Source organism: Tauraco erythrolophus, chromosome 2 (genome assembly GCF_009769465.1).
Source record: "Tauraco erythrolophus isolate bTauEry1 chromosome 2, bTauEry1.pri, whole genome shotgun sequence".
Classification (NCBI taxonomy): Eukaryota; Metazoa; Chordata; class Aves; order Musophagiformes; family Musophagidae; genus Tauraco; species Tauraco erythrolophus.
This window is the reverse complement of record NC_141466.1, coordinates 33,167,154-33,183,457: the sequence shown is the minus strand read 5'-3', so window position 1 is coordinate 33,183,457 and position 16,304 is coordinate 33,167,154. Positions and strand designations below refer to the sequence as shown.

At 37.1% G+C, this 16,304-nt stretch overlaps 1 protein-coding gene across 1 annotated transcript in view; it reads right to left on the bottom strand.

Moving 5' to 3' along the window:
* The window catches only part of ME1 (malic enzyme 1), a 195,780-nt gene that overhangs the window by 97,914 nt on the left and 81,562 nt on the right, over positions 1 to 16,304 (bottom strand). The window contains exons 4-5 of the mRNA XM_086608248.1: positions 12,179 to 12,254; positions 10,830 to 10,991 (exon numbers count right to left, since the gene is read on the bottom strand). Of these exons, the coding sequence (XP_086464374.1) occupies positions 10,830 to 10,991; positions 12,179 to 12,254 (238 nt within the window). The remainder of the gene's footprint in view (positions 1 to 10,829; positions 10,992 to 12,178; positions 12,255 to 16,304) is intronic.

Genomic DNA, 16,304 nt, shown 5'->3' with positions numbered 1-16,304 from the left:
ATGTAAGTCTGGAACCAAAATATATATAATATATAATTTATACAACACGGGTATTAAAAAGATAATATGAACCTGAAAGTGTCCTTTAAGTTAATTGCACTAGAGCAACTGGATGAGTTTTAAAAATTGCAGTAACCTTTTGTTGTACAATGTTAACAGTAAACGCCAGGTGAAAAAAAAATAAGACTTTGCTCTGTTGTTTTTTTATTTATTTAAAAAGGACTGTAAGCATTTTTGCTACTGAAAGGAAATGTAGATCAAGATATTTTTCATCCCCATATTAGGGCAAAGGGGATGAGCATTATAATAATAGTAATGTAAACACAGAATGTCTTTCTACTATAGTAGTAAAGAACAAAGCCCATTACAAGCGAATGCACCATTAAATAAAATACTGATAGTGTACATATTATGAAACTGAGTGAGAAAAATATCTAAAGACAATAAATGTTTAAAAGCCAAGCCCATTTATTTTTGGAGTTTTATTGGTAAAACTGCTGGTACTCACAGCTGCTGAACTGTGCTTAAGAAAATATGAGAAAAGCATCTAAACGAAAACAAGGGAGGTGATGTAATACATTCCCCTGAGAACACTACGGTAAAGAATAGCAAATGATCTACATTTGCAAATAAGTCAAATCAGTTAACAGCTCTAAATATGGTGGGAAATGCTGTTCCCCTTTGTACACAATTTTTTTATAAAAGGGGTAGGCAATGTTTTGTATTTCAGCTCTCTTAATAGATGATTAGTAGAATGCATCCCTTAGGAAGCATGAGACATTTATAGACAGTATCCTACTGAAGGTTTAATACAACCAAGGAAATACATAGTAAGGCAGAAGATACAGAAGAAACAGTAATTAAAAAAAAAAAAAATTGCAGATGACTATGGACAAAACATAAGACGAACTCAAACATTCTTCAAAAGGCAATCTTTAAAAGACCGAAACACACTGGAAACTGCAGTATCTTGGGTAAATTTAGGCTCTCAAAATTCCCTCCCTGGAATCCCACCTCAACAACATGCTGCAGTCATTTCAGGCAAGAGTTTTAGGCCACAGAGTAAAAAACCTTCCTGACTAAAGCCGTATGCAGTTTTGAGGATATACTTGAAATTATAAATTAGGAAATTTATTATTTGAGTATTCAGTTAAAAATTAACATTTGATTATTAGAATTTTAATTGCAGAAGTGACTTCTGAAATATAGAGACATCCACTATTAAAGCCAATGAAAATAATTGTGTAAAACATACCATCAGCAAATTACTTTCTGATTTCTTGCAAGAAAATAATGATGCAAGAAGTCTCTCTGAACGTTACTGAACTGTATTTTTAAGGCTACCTAATAGATAACACTAACTTCCAACATTGGTTTCCTTGGCATTCGCTCAAAGCTGAGGTCCACCTCAGCAGGACTTTGAGCTCTTACTGGCTCAAGGAGAAAAGCCGTCAGTGAAGAATTTTCCTTTTCTACGACCAAAGACAGTAAATATTTGGCTAGTAAGCTTTTATGTCCTTTTCTTTTATTTTTTTTTCTTTCTTGCAGTTATTATCTATTAGTGTCCATGTGCATTGCTCGATACATCTCATCAGTGAGCATGCCTGCACGTATCACATTGGATATGTTTGGGAAAAAGTATCTGAGAAAATTGATTGTATCTCTCAGAATAAATCTGGACAGAAAGTAAAGAAACATATGGAGAAAAAAAAGCCCAAACAAAAGTCAGATGCAAGCTACCATGCAGACTGACACATTTAACAAGATTAAAACAGGAAACGTGGTTTCCAAATAAAACACAGCATTTCAAAATATGGAATATTCCATGCAATAAAGGGTCCTCTATCCAATAACAATTCATCATTTCTGTTGATGACAGGGTCCTGTGAAATACAGAATTTTCTAACAGCCCAGATATATCAACTCTCTGTATGATGTAATGGACATATCTGCGTGTGCACAAACACTTTCACGTAAATGAATGCAAAGTCTGCATTTGCAGCTATGGTTACACTGAGATGGGAGTAACTAGCATTTACTACGATTATTGAAATAAAAATAAATAAATACAGTAGAATTCTATATTACCTCATTCCTCCTCCCATTATAAACAGCAAGTTACTCACGAAATACTACCTAACTTTGTGCGATGCAATGTATGGGACCACACCTTTCACTACCATCGTGGTAAGAATTTCAACATTAATCAACACCAACTTCAGCAATAGTCGACAAAAATGTCACATAGCCCTATTTATTCACTGGAAATGAGGGAATATTCTGAAATTCTGATGGATATTCGCACATTTGGGATTTTTTTTTACTTCAGTCGACTACAAATCACTGCAAATCAAAATATTTTAAAATATTAAATTTCCAAATAAAATCTGCAGGAAAACTGTAATTGTTGTTCAATATTCCCATGTCTTTGCTTGCTCACTATAGTAATCTGTATGTAAATCTCTGTGCCAGTCCACATATCCCAGGGTGTACCTCACGAGCTCAGCAACACGGAAGCCACGAAGCTTCCGAGGAAACAATCAGGCAGAAACTCCTGATCCATGGAGGAAAAATAATGAGGCATGAGACATCCAAACAAAGTGTTGGAATCAGCTTTAGGATTTAAATTCTAATCCCCTTCCACAAAATATATAAACTAAAACCCCAAACCAGACTACCACACTATTTATCAGTGGCTTTAGAACATCCCATAGATGTGAATCCTTGGAGTACAGGAGGTTTGTGCTCAGGTTTGTAGTGGATTGTAACAGAGGGACCTGAGGGACGTTAGCATTCACCAATGACATGCTTCTAACGCACAAACAGATAAAGCACTAAAACTCCTCTCTATTAACACAAATAATTAAAAAAAAAACCAAACCAACCTCCTCTGTAATAATAAAAATACAACTCCATTTGTATATTTAAATAATATAGGTGATTTCCTTCAGTTTTTCATTAATTATCTTTCCAGTATGTATACTTCATGACTGAATGATTAACTACGTCCTTCACTGAATATGCCACCTAAAAACTACTACCCAGGATCTGAAGCCTTTTGGGCAGCAATGGAACTTTTTAATTAAAAAGCAGATGCTTCATGATAAACAGTAAATATTTTTTGTCACCATATTCCATTCATTTTAAAATAACTGTACCTTCAATAGCATGTATAAAAACCTGTGCAAACTATGGTCTTGTTCTGATAAAATTTAACAATTTTGATCAATATTTCCTTCTAAGAATAGACTAGGTTTGTCAAGCTATTCCTTTGGATATGCAATACACCACAAGATCACATACACAAACTTTCACTTTTCAATTTATTTCAAGCTTCCCTTGAAGCAAGTTTATTTAACATAATTTCTTGCCTGTTGCCTAAAGCCTGTGATTTCATTTACTCTTCCTCATCTGTTTTATTACTTTCTATGTGCTCTACTGACAATCCAACCTGGCGAACTTACAAGACTCAGTACCTGAGAAACAGAAAGCTAGGAATTTGCAGAACAGACTAATGGAAAATAATATTTTTAGACAGAAAAAGCGAGCTATAACTTAGTCAAAAGACTGAGTTTGACATGTGTCAATAAGAAATCAGCAGTGTATGGCAGAAACATTCAAACAGCAAATCTCGATTTATTATTACACTTACAAATTCTCAACACGTCTGAGTTAAAATACTGAGTCAAAATAACTTCTGAAACTTTAAGTTGTGAACATATTACCAGACATACTGCAACTATTCACTAAGAGAATATTAAAAAGCAAGAAAAGGAAAGCTCTCCAAAAATTTACTGAAAACCATCAGCTGTCAGATACTTGTGATCCACTCAAGCACATCACCCAACAGCCCCTGCACTGAGGGGGAATGGTGGCTCTCGTAAGTACCATCCCTTCCCCAGCTCATTCTTTAAGCCTGCAAGTGTAATATGCACGCTGGCACAGTTTCAGGTGTTCCTGTTGTTTAAATAAACCATGTTTAGGAGCGATGAGTGATGCCATATATATTCTAGAGGTAGAATCTTCTGAAACACGCTGGAAAGATGACTGTAAACCCCTCCAATTTTAGAAGACGCATCTATAAAAACAGATCGTACTTGTCTGTTCCCACTTCTAATGCATATTCAGTCCACTCAAAATAACTGAATAGATTTAAAAGGAGACACCAATTCCCACAAATTAAAAAAACGTGGATTTTTTTCTTCTGCACAATGGGCTAGACAGAATTGTGATTCAGAAATGACTTTACTTTTCAGTACTTCTGAACATTGAAGAGAGAAAAGAAAAAATGACTCATGACATTGACCCTAGGAAAAGTAATATCCTACCACAAAATTTTCTTGCCAACTGGAAGCAGGGAAAGGAGAGGAAAAAAGAATATTCATGTTTTTCTCCTTGGTTCAAGCGCTGGCAGTGTACTACCAGAGAAGGATCTAGCAGCAAGATCTAAGGGGGAAAAAATATTCCACTTGTAAAACAGAACCTAATTGGTGAAGGAAAGCACAAATATCTCCTACCAGAATGGCACAGACGGGCAGTAGCTAAATGAAAAAAAATCCCACAGATGATTTACTCCATCAATAGTTTTACAAATTTTCATGTCTGGAATTCAGCACCACTGGGCCACAGCATTACCTTTGAGCACCTTCCCTGACTGTTTTGTGTGACATGGAGAAAAGCCTCTCGGTCAACCAGGTTAATTTGCTCAGTGATGTTTTAATGTAGCTAACTGAAAAGCTGTGTATCTAGAAACCTCCTATTTTGATCACACAGAGTGTCATTTGTATTTCAAAAATACTCAGAACTACTAGGGAACACACTGGTGAACATAACCTAGAAATGAGTTTCCCATATATGCACCAGATACAAAAATACACCCTTATTATATAGACAAGAGCAATCTCTATTCACAGAATTCAGGAAATGCTACTACTATTTTACAGCAAAACTGTCACCGAAATGCTGTCTCTAGTTCTAACAACCATCATTCAAGCAGCAGGCAAAAGGACCTTTTTAAATTCAGAGTATAACCATTCCATAATGAATTTACCACACAAAAAAACTGTGTAAAAGTGTCACTCATCTACATATGAATGCCAATTGTGACTGTCTTTTATTCAGAAGTCCCTACAGCCGTACACTATTTACAGTTTTTTTGATACACTTATATCTTTAGATTGATAAGATATGAACTTGCAGGTTTCCTCCATACTCAGTTTTCTTCTGTCCAGGTTTCTATTTTGGTTGGAATATTAATAATAAAAGCAGGTTTGTTTCCGTTTTCTCAACAGTTTCCATTTGCACATTCATAGGTAGGTATTTTTCAAGAATACGAATCTTGGAAGGCTGGTACCAGTTCTTACGACAATTGGAAGTAATTTGTGGAAATGAAGAAAGCTAACTAGCACAAGTTGAAGAATTGAGCTTGAATTTGCACCTCAGCTTTTCTGGATTCGGTCTTCCACCATGGATGCCTGTCATTCCTCCAGAAGAGTCAGAACTGCCAGCCCAGTCATGCTCATTGACCTATTTAGGGCAACTGTGAGAACTATCACATTCTTGTATTTAAATATTTGTAGTAAGTTAAGGGGAAAAATATTCCAAAGCAAACACTCAGGAAATAACTTGAAAATAGCAGCCCACAAGTCCCTGAAGTGTGGCAGATGAAGGAGGAGTAGCTGCCCTAGCAGCTACCCCACATGTTTGCCTCTTGTGCACCGTTCAGTACTTCAATGTCTGTATTTGACAGTTATATGAATAAAGAACGGCTTCAGATAGAACATTTGCAAAAAGTGAACCAACAGTCATGATTCATCTGTACATTAATGGCATATATACACCTGGGCCAGCTACTTAACTATGTCTACTCAGGACAAGAGAAGGTTTGGGTGTCCAGCTGCTTTGAAGCCATCACAGCTGCAGCTGGAGTGATTTCTGAGACCTGAGCAATCCTGATGGCTGGTGAGTGGCCGCTGTCCCAGCATCCAGAGCATCAAGATGTCTTCTGCTAGAAACTGCCCATGTAAAAAGTTCCTACCATACCAGCTGCCTTGGCTTTTCCACGTTGTGTGAAAGTATTATTTAAAAGAGTTGAATGCTTTCTTCCTAAGATGAAATTTATAGTAAATGGTTTGTGTTGAAATCCTAACACGCAATTCATCCTTCCAAAGCTGCCACAACTGGTCATTGCCAATACTGAATTTACACATGCCATCAGTCCAGGATTGCTCTGGCAGCCCTGGACTTGTCAGAGCTCCTCTTCTAAGGTACCAAATAAACACAGTTCTCATTCCTCTGTTAAGCATCCATTATTAGATTAGGATTTTTATGGTCAGAAGAAACCCTTTCACCACTGATTTGACTTCCATATGACACAAGCCATCAGTCTTCCTAGATTTCATTCCTGCTCTGGCTGGATAATAGCACTTTAATTAAACCATGTCTCATCTATGATCCTTGGACATGAAAAATATTGCCTCTAAGTCATTGATAAAGATATCAAACATTGCAGAGCTGGAAAAAAAAAATTAAATACCATAAAACCACAGCTATTTTATTATTCCTCACAGAAATCCATGGTTTAAACCACATTTTCTCAAGTAACACAGGAGGCTTGCTTTGTTTTTTCATTGGTCCAGTTTCTTAAAAGGAACAGTATGAATTCAAATGTGTTACTGAAGGTAAAAAATAAAAAGTTAACCAAAAAGCTGTAAACTCACTTTATCATTGGATTGAATTTGTTTTGAATAAGCCCATGCTAATCAGCAATAGTTATTTTACTCTCAGTTCTTGATTAGTCAAACTTTCTGATTTTATTCAATTCTTTATCTCAGGTTACAGCAACCAGGAGCATTGTATCTTAAATAAGAGCCTTAACTTTAATTTAATCTTCCTGATCTTCTCAATTCATCCCAAATATCATTAAAAAACATGGTATTCCCTCCCCACACAGCTCAGCATGGTCCAGAGAGGTTTTACCAGAGGTTCTTGTAAAAGAACTGGCAAAAGCATTATTTGGACATTCTGATTTAAGGATCCTGACATATTTTTAAAGCTTTTCTTAATAAAATGTAAAATAAGACTTCTCGTCAAGACAGATAAAACCAACATTTTAAAAATAGCCATCATATTTATACTGACAATCTCTTACTTGCATAAGTACTACCATTAAGGTAAAGCATCAGAAACAACAGAAAATCTCATTCTTACTGTTCATAATTAATATGGATTAAGTTTATTTTCTTCAGTGTCTTTTGCTTTTTTATTGCCTATAAGGCCAGGTTTTGAACTTGGTTTCTATCACTGAGTTTTGCTGTTCGCTTTTTTTAAATTGCCAGTTTTCACATCCCTGTAAGCCAGGCTGATTTTTAACCAACAGGCTTGCCTCAACACTGTTTATTTTGTGAGAGTTTAAGAACATCTTTTAAATAGCAAAAAATCATCATTCACATTTTTATGTTTAAATTTTTTTCCTTTGATACAGCTTGATCATTTCTATCATCCTTAAAGCATTCCACTTACAGTGCTGAGTACACGTGTTTCAGGTAGGTCTCCATGACGTTGTAGCTCCTTGTACCTTGACAAACATCCATGTTTCTTCTTCAATCTGTTTCTTTAACTATTTCAAGGTGATTAACATATACCTCTATAACGTTAGATGAATGCTCAGAATCCAGAGATCACATCACCTCAGGATTTCCAACAACACTTTCACATCAGTACAGAGACTAGTGCCTGAGTATGTTTTACTTGGATTGAAATCCCATCTGAAAAGCACCATTCCCACACCTGAAAACACACAACTACTCAGTAAGGCACAACTTTTAGTGAGATTGTCACGGTCTGTAGTAAATAACTAATAGTACTCCAAATAATGTTTTAAATGCTTTGGATAAAAATATTCCATCAGCAAGTGCTTGCCCCCAATTTGTCACTGACTTACAAAACAGGCATATTATTTTTGGCAGTGGCCAACACCACTTCTTTTGGACACTCAGTCCCACACTGATTACATGGAGTAATCTACTAGTTTGGTCACGCAAGTCTTTCTACTAGGTCAATTTTTACTCTTAAGTAAGCAGTTTCCATTTCTCTTGCTTATTATCTAGGTAATTGTAAAAAAATGCTTTATTTGCTTCTCTTTCCTTGGTTTTCTGAGTAGCAGGATAATACCACAGCTAAAAATACTTCTGCTAAACTAAGAGTAATAAGGCATTTAATAATCACCAGAAATTGAGTGAGGCTCCTCAGAGTTACTGTTTTGGGTCCTGTGCACAACAAAACAATACAGGATGAGAATTTGTGAAGATTTTTTTGCAAACTGCTTCAGAGTAAGATTTAATCTTTCTGGAGAATTTGCAGGTTGCGCACAACTGCATTATAGTTGCCAAAAACACATATTTTAAAACTTATTTTAAAGCAGTGAGGCCTCCACAGAATGGGAAAAGGAACTAATCTAAATGGAAAACATCTGCACATTTCAAAAAACATGTTCAGTACAATTATTATTTATACGTGCTCAAGTTATGAAAGTGATTTCTATTGTGTCTTATTATGGAAAATCCTGGCTAGAGTAAGAAAATATAGCATAAAAATACAGTTATTTGCCCAAGAGGTTTAGATTTTAAGATAAGGGATTGCAGTGCAATTCCACAGCAGCTTGACCTAATATAACCAGCTTAGCCAGCAAAACGCGATCGCTTTTCGGTCATTTCGGTTCTTTGCAACGGCTCACCACCCAGTTACAGGAACCCCAGTGTTAAGAGAGGGAACAGGGATGTTGCTGGGGGAGAGGGAGGGTGTTAGAAGGAAGAAATTAGGGGAGCTGGTGCCTCAGGATCCTTTACTTTGATTGAAGTAGCCAGGGAACCGCACCCAAGCTCCCATTAATGAATATTATCAGGCCCATGCAGTCTCTCCAGTCAAGGGGTCCCAATAGAGTCCCACCTGTTCATAACCCTACAGCAGAATTCAGAGGTCTCATTCCCAGTTACAGCTGTTACACGAATGCTTATACATCTGAGCAATCAGTCCCCACCGGAAAAAGCCACCAAACATTTACGTTTTGGAGTGTAGTCTAGCACAACCCTGAAAGAGCAATTATGCTGCCTCTAGAGTTGACCATAACCCAACCATGATTCACAGCCTTGATTTCCCTCATGGTGTCGACTTCTCTTCACCCCTGCAGAAAACCAGATAAGCACAAGCGGCACTGATCCGTAAGCTAACATAATTCCTTGCATCTGCTACAGCACTGAAAAAAGCCAACAAAAAGAACCCTTTACCCAACTTCCCATTCACTCAAACTTAGTTTAAGGTCTCTTGGACCAGTAAATTTAGTCATGGACTTTCGTGCATGTCTGAGCTTGATACACACCTGGGCAGGAATTACAAGAACCTCAACAGAAGCAGTCCGGTCCTATGCTGCTAACCACCTTGCTGACTGGGGACTAAATCACGCGCAGCCTCTAGTAGCATTGTACAACTAAACTTTATGAGAAGTAGCTGAACCAGCTAACTGCCTAGAAAAATTCAGTAACAGGTAACTGGCCTGGCTGCTCGAACCAGGAATAAAAGCATTTTATAGCCAATGAGACTTGTATGTGATTTGATAGGGCTATGTGCTACAGTGTTCAGACACATCTCACAAGTAAGTCTGTCTGCTTTTAGAAGGGGGTTCTTGGGGGATAGAGAGAGAACATAGCATGCTATTTCTCAGTTCAGTAATGCTTTCATGATGTATTGTCTCAATCATCCCAGTGGTGCAGGGGTGGAGGTGCGTGTATAAAGCTGAAGATGCACACACCCAATCCAACAACCTAGAAGTCCCAGTTAAATTGACTGGTAGAGGAATGCTTTATGCATGAAATTTGAACCCTTGCATCATTTATAGTATAACATTTGTTTACTTCTGCTAAAGCATAATGATACTGCTAGCGATATTTAATTTGACATCATTCAGAGTCACTAACTCAAGTATTGCTTCAGGAAAAAAAGAAGAAAGAACAGGGGCCAAGTAATTAACTAGTAATCTCAGGAGCCCTGGAAATTAAAAAGCCAATTCTCAACAACTTTAAATCTCTGCACTTCACACAAATGGGAAGCTAAGTTAAAGAGGGTAAGGTCCACTTACTTGAAGCACTAGGACCTCATTCTGGGAAAATTCATAGCATTACAGTGCTTTTTTATAGCTAAAGTGAACATACAACTGAAGTACGTAGACATGCATTCCCAGCAAAGATCAGGCTATAGCTTCAAGCTGTTCACCAAAACAAGGGGCACAGTCAGAATTCACATCTGAAATCACTGCAGAGGAATTCTGCAGCAAAGTGGAGAAAGAATGCTGTCTTAAATTTTATTTTTAACTCTATTGTCTCCCTCTTCTTGAGATCTAATTTTCCATAGATTCATAGATTTCTAGGTTGGAAAAGACCTTATAGAACATCGAGTCCAACCATCCCTAATCCCCATTAAACCATATCCTCAAATAGATCATCCACCCTATTCTTAAACACATCCAGGGATGGGGACTCAACCACCTCCCTGGGCAGCCTATTCCATACCACTTTTCAACATGTACAACATATGCAGCACATTCTTACAGACAACAGCATCCTGAATTACCTGAGTCTTAGAAAACAGTCTACACTGTGTAATAGGATGAGTATATCTACACTCTGTATTAGGATGAGACTTCTTCCGTAGGACTTTTTAGTTTGCAAATAATCAAAGCCGGTATCATAACAAAGAAAAACAACCTTTCACAATTCAACTTCTGTGTAGTTCCCTTCAAACAGCTAATACTCACCATACCTCAGGAAAGGATTTACCTCATTATCTGTTCCCACATCCAACATCACTGGTAGACACTCGTAAGGTTTTACTCCTCCGCATGCCGTATAAAGTGCCAGTTTACCAACTGGGATGCCCATTCCATAACAGCCAAGGTCTCCAAGACCAAGAATACGTTCTCCATCTGTCACCACAATAGCCTGAAGAAAGAAATAAAAGCACTGAAAAACTCACTTCTTTGCTTCTATGTACTAAATATGTCATTAGCTTCTTACAAAGATTACAAAATTTTCTAATTTTCATGTTAAAATTGTAACAGGTACAAACAAATCAATAGTACAACAAAGGCCCAGAATTGTTTTATTGCATTTCACTATGATTTTGTTACACTATTTTAGACTCTTGCTTCACTGTAAATGGGACTTTCATATAAAACTTTTAAGAATACACAAGAGAGGTATTTAGTATTACATTACAAGGGAACTGGCACTGTTCCCTCTTACTTTTTTCTGTCAACAGTACGAAAACAGAATAGGAACGGAAAGGAAGTTATCCACAAAAAAAGAACCCTGGATTCCTGGGTTTTGTCATGGCTGTTTTCAGCAGAACCAGAGCCAGACGCTCCTGCTGGCCTTTGACAGTGCTGTCTACAGTCACCTGGTTCTTACCCTTCAAAGATATATTTCTTCTTCTCTTCAGCAAATAACACACTCCATCATACAAACACAATGAGAAAGTATGTGTTTTCACTGATAGAAATCCAATAACTCAATAAACCCCATAAAACTGTCCGCACTAAAAAGGAAGATTTTTCATCGTAAAGGACAGAAGTGCTCAGTATGACAAGCAGCGGATAACACAATAATTTCCTTGTCATATTCTGTGACAAGCCATTTTAGTTAGAAATTTAAAATTTTTTTGAAAGCACTCATCAAGTACTATATGTGGAGAACTATTAACCCAAACACTAGAATAGGTTGTCAAGAGATCTTGTGGAGTCTCCATCCTTGGACGTACTCAAAACCCAACTGGACACGGTCCTGAGTAACCTGCCCTGGTCAACCCTGCACGAGCAGGAGGATGATCTCCAGAGGTGCCTTCCTACCTCAACCACTCTGTGATTCCCTGAAACTCAGAAAAAAACATTCAGGATTTTTTTGATGCATAATAGTCAGTGTAATTCACCAATGGATCAGTAAAGGATACCTATAGCTAAACAAGTAAGGGTTTAAAAGCCTCAAACTTTGACTGTAACAGTATTATTTCTATTTAAAAAATTAGTTAAGAAATCACTGAAATCTAATCAATAAAAAGCTTATAAACAGCTTAACAAAGTCACCTTGACGGCAAACCGTCAGCTTTGTCATGAAACTAAAACTGAACTTACCTTGATGGTGTGCTCTGGCCAGGATTTAAGCAGTGTAGCGATGTGTCCCCGGTCATGGATAGTAATAAAAAGACCTCTGCAAATAAAAAAAATATTTTTCACATAAACAGGTAATTAAAAACTTCAATATAAATCAATTAAATAATAAATAAACTCTATGCAAATGTTTTTCCAACATATATAGACTCAGTTCAATAAGTGCTCAATTTTGTATGAAAAAGTAAATTAAATGTCCACGTTCAGTAGCAGTCAGAGAACGTGTAACTCAGTAAAGCTTCACTGAGCAATGAGAACCTGTAAGAGTCACTTGCTAAGTTTGATTTTAAAGCTCACTGAGCACTTAATCTCTTCAGATGTGTTTGTTAATTGTCCTAGACCACAAAACTTGTTGATTGTATGACAATGATCACTAGTGACCCAGCAGTCCTAACATTTACAGACAAGAATAGGGCAAAGTTTTAATCTATCAACAAAACCTGAAATAAGCCATATATTATCATTACATCAAGTAATTAAAGAGCATTCAGTTATGTGTTTAGAAAACAGTCTGCCTATTTAATTAGATTGCCCTTTTGGCGCCTACGAAAGTGGGAAAAGAAATTCTCTATATGGAAATCTCTTTGATTTGAAAGAGTGCAGCACATCTCACACTGCTAAGCATAACAAATTTTTACTTTGAAGACTATTTGTAAATTGGCTTTTAGTTCCATCAATACAGAAGAGTATAAAACAAAATGACAGAAACGTGTAATTCGCATTTCATTTTTTATTTAATATGGAAGCAAGATCAATATAGTATCTTATCCTACTCTTCAGCATTTTATTCTTCATTTATTTTACTTGACATGCAGCTATATGTCAAAGTCCACTCAGACTTAATTTAATTCCATTTCTTATCTACTTTTCTCATGTGAGATAGTGGAAAAAAATTCTCCCACTAAAGTCAGTCTCTCAAACACCATGAAGAAAAAATCAGTGAAGAAGTACATCCCAAAGATGCTTCCTTGTAATTAAATTTTGCACTAGTAAGTATAAGGAGTTGTCTTCTGGAATTACTCTAAAGCATTTCACCCACCTGTTATAAAACTTATAAAGTAAAAATTAGAGAAGAATATTCAAAAATAATTTAAATCTAAGTCTACTACAGTATCTCCATATTCACAGAAGTGAGTACATGACCATATGGGTCTAAATAAAACAAGTAACTCGGGGAAATGCTTGTTAAATATGACTGCAAGTATTCCGAGTAAAACAAAAAATTTCCCTCAGTGTTAAAAAGTATATTAGTCAAGATATCAAAATAAGTCTAGAAATTATATTTAATTTCATATGTTTATGTATTTCACACATATTAGACTATATACATATTTATATATAAACTATCATGTGACATATAGTTTTATATTTAATTTCATATTTAAGTGTCTTCCTCCCCTCTGATTTCAAAAATATACAACTGAAATTGTTTATTATTTTGGACAAAAGACAATGCAAGACACGTTGCAATTAACCAAAGTATTTCTTAATCTTAAAGCTAATGATTCAGAAACAGAAACTACAACCTCAAGTACCTAATTAAATAAAAACTGCCACTTTCTAAAAGAAAAAAATATATGCACTGTATAAAGGAAAATAACAATCAGCCATTTCTGATTAGATATTTTTAACTGCTTAAATTTCATTTTATGTATTTCCTCCTAGAACTGGGAATTCTACGATCCTGGCATTCCCCTTCTGCTTCTATTCCCCACGCTCAGAACAAACACACCCGGCTGGACGATTACATCTATTGGTTCTTTCTTAGTAAGTAATGCCTGTCAGCAGATGAATTCCTCCACCTCAGTGGAAGCAACAAGAGGGTTAATATTTACAACACTTTTCAGAAGTTGTGGCATTTACAGCCTACGAGCATTTCTATTTGTGAGCCAGCTACCCGAAAAAAGATGGCCCTAAGTGAAATGCTGTAAAGCAGCAAAGCAAAATAAATGCGGATGCTTCCTTTCTGATGTACTGTACAGTGAGACATTTTATAAAACACCATGTAAACTGTTAAATCATAAAATATAGCTAACCAAAATTGCTAGCCTCAGAGATAGTCAAGTACAAAAGAAAATGAAGAGCGCAGAAGGAAAGCTATCTAGAGGCATCACCCTTCTCCTTCTCCCCACCCTCCAATTTACACCAACCTAATAGATTTGTGTTAAATGAAGCAAGATTTTGTATTGATTTTCTAAAGACTGGGAGCCCAGCCCACTGTGGTTAAATGACCTCTTCCTTGCAAGCTAAGGAGAGAGGTCTCCATGGAATAAATTCCCTGGCAGAGGAAAATAAAGGCAGGGTGGCTGCTCCAGAAGGAATTTTGTTAGAACATTTGTAAGGACCTTTGAATAAGTATTGAGAGCGTATTTCAGAAATCTGTCCAAGCAGGATCACATTCAAACAACAATGGAAAATGGGGCCTAAAGTGTAAACAGAGTCATGTCAAAAGCATTTCACTCCCCTCCTTCTCCCCTTCCCTCCATTCTTTCTGCAGATTAGCAAAATATTTCTGGACACATTGTCCTGGCTGAGAAGATACCCCTGGATTTAAGGGCACAGAATAAGAGACGAAAATCTTTTGTTCTTTTATCTGGATCTGTTTCTCGCATCTTCCATTTCTTTAGTTAAAGCACTTTTCTCCTTTAAGGTGTCCTCCACAAGAAGCTACACCAGGTTTTAAGAGGAACACCAGCTTGCAGCAGTGTCAGCCGCAAGAATCTTCAACCTACACGACTAGGACTGAACTCACTGGCAATCCTACCTGCAGGCAACCACCAAAAGGCAGCACTATGTATTTTTTCTTTTCCATCAGGCCATGCTATGTCCAGAAAAACCATCAACTGCACAAGGTGATTACAAGTGGGATAGGGTGACACAAGCTGACAAGGTAGCCAACTATTTGGCTATCTAGCAGACATTATAGTTATTTTTTGGCTGTCATTGCACAGCCACGAGAAGAATCAAGCAAGCCACACAGTTTAGATTGGATTAAATTATATATGTATTTCAGTCCAGAAAAAAAGACAGAATTATCCATTTAAGTATAATGTTAACAATAATAAGTACTGCCATGTCAGCGACGCACACCCCGCTCTACTGCACTCAGAGCAAGAGACAGCCCGTGTGACATGGTGTGCATGCGCCTGACACAGCACTTCAGGAGAGGGCTGCTACAGCAGATGGAAGAGTAGCACATCTCAGCACATGGGGAAAGAAGCAAGATACAGGAAAAAAAATGCTTAAAGATAAGGTTTTGTAAAAAAAAAAAAAAAAGACAAAAATATGCTGCTTGTTTTTCAGCATGTACATATTCATATATCTAACAAGAAAAGCATCTCACAGGGAAGTAGCTTTAAGTTGTCCTGTACACACTTTCAGAGCAGCCCGGGTTGGCAAGCTCACTGTAAAAGAAAGTGTAGGTTTTACAACTCAGTATGGTCCTTTCTCTTTGAACCAACATCTCGGTTACGCATACTGGCTTTCCTTGCAAGGCAACAAATTGAGACCTGCTGAGGCTTTAAAAAAGGCAATCAGCAAAACTGCGACTTAAAACTACCTTGAAGCTCGTAGCAGTAGATTATTCTTAAATTAATGTGTCCATTTTGAACCTGGCACAATGCAGATCTGTGTGGATGTTGCCTGAGCGCGTATGCAGAAGGACTCATCTTCAGTCACTCTGGCCCCAGTTACCCTTCCATTCAGCACTGATTTATACCAGTCTAGCCAAAGGGATCACTTCTACTTATGCCCACTTCAGAGAGCCAGATGATATGTGAAACTACAGCCGAGGAATAATTATGCAAAGAAGTAGCTATCTCTCCTTTCTTCTTGTCACAACGCCACTGAGACCAGAGCCCTGAAGAACGAGGGGGGAACCCACGCTAGGACATCGGGATCCGCTCAACAAAGGGTAGATCTGTTCTGGGTCACTGAGCTCACTACTCTGTAGCAGATTTTACCAGTTATGTGGAGGTCATTCTACATGGCGTAATTTGGCTCTGTTTTATTAGAACTCTGATCTATGAGAACAAAGTAAACAGAATTAAATAGAGTATTTGTTTATTATGCTTCAAGGAGGTAACGTTCC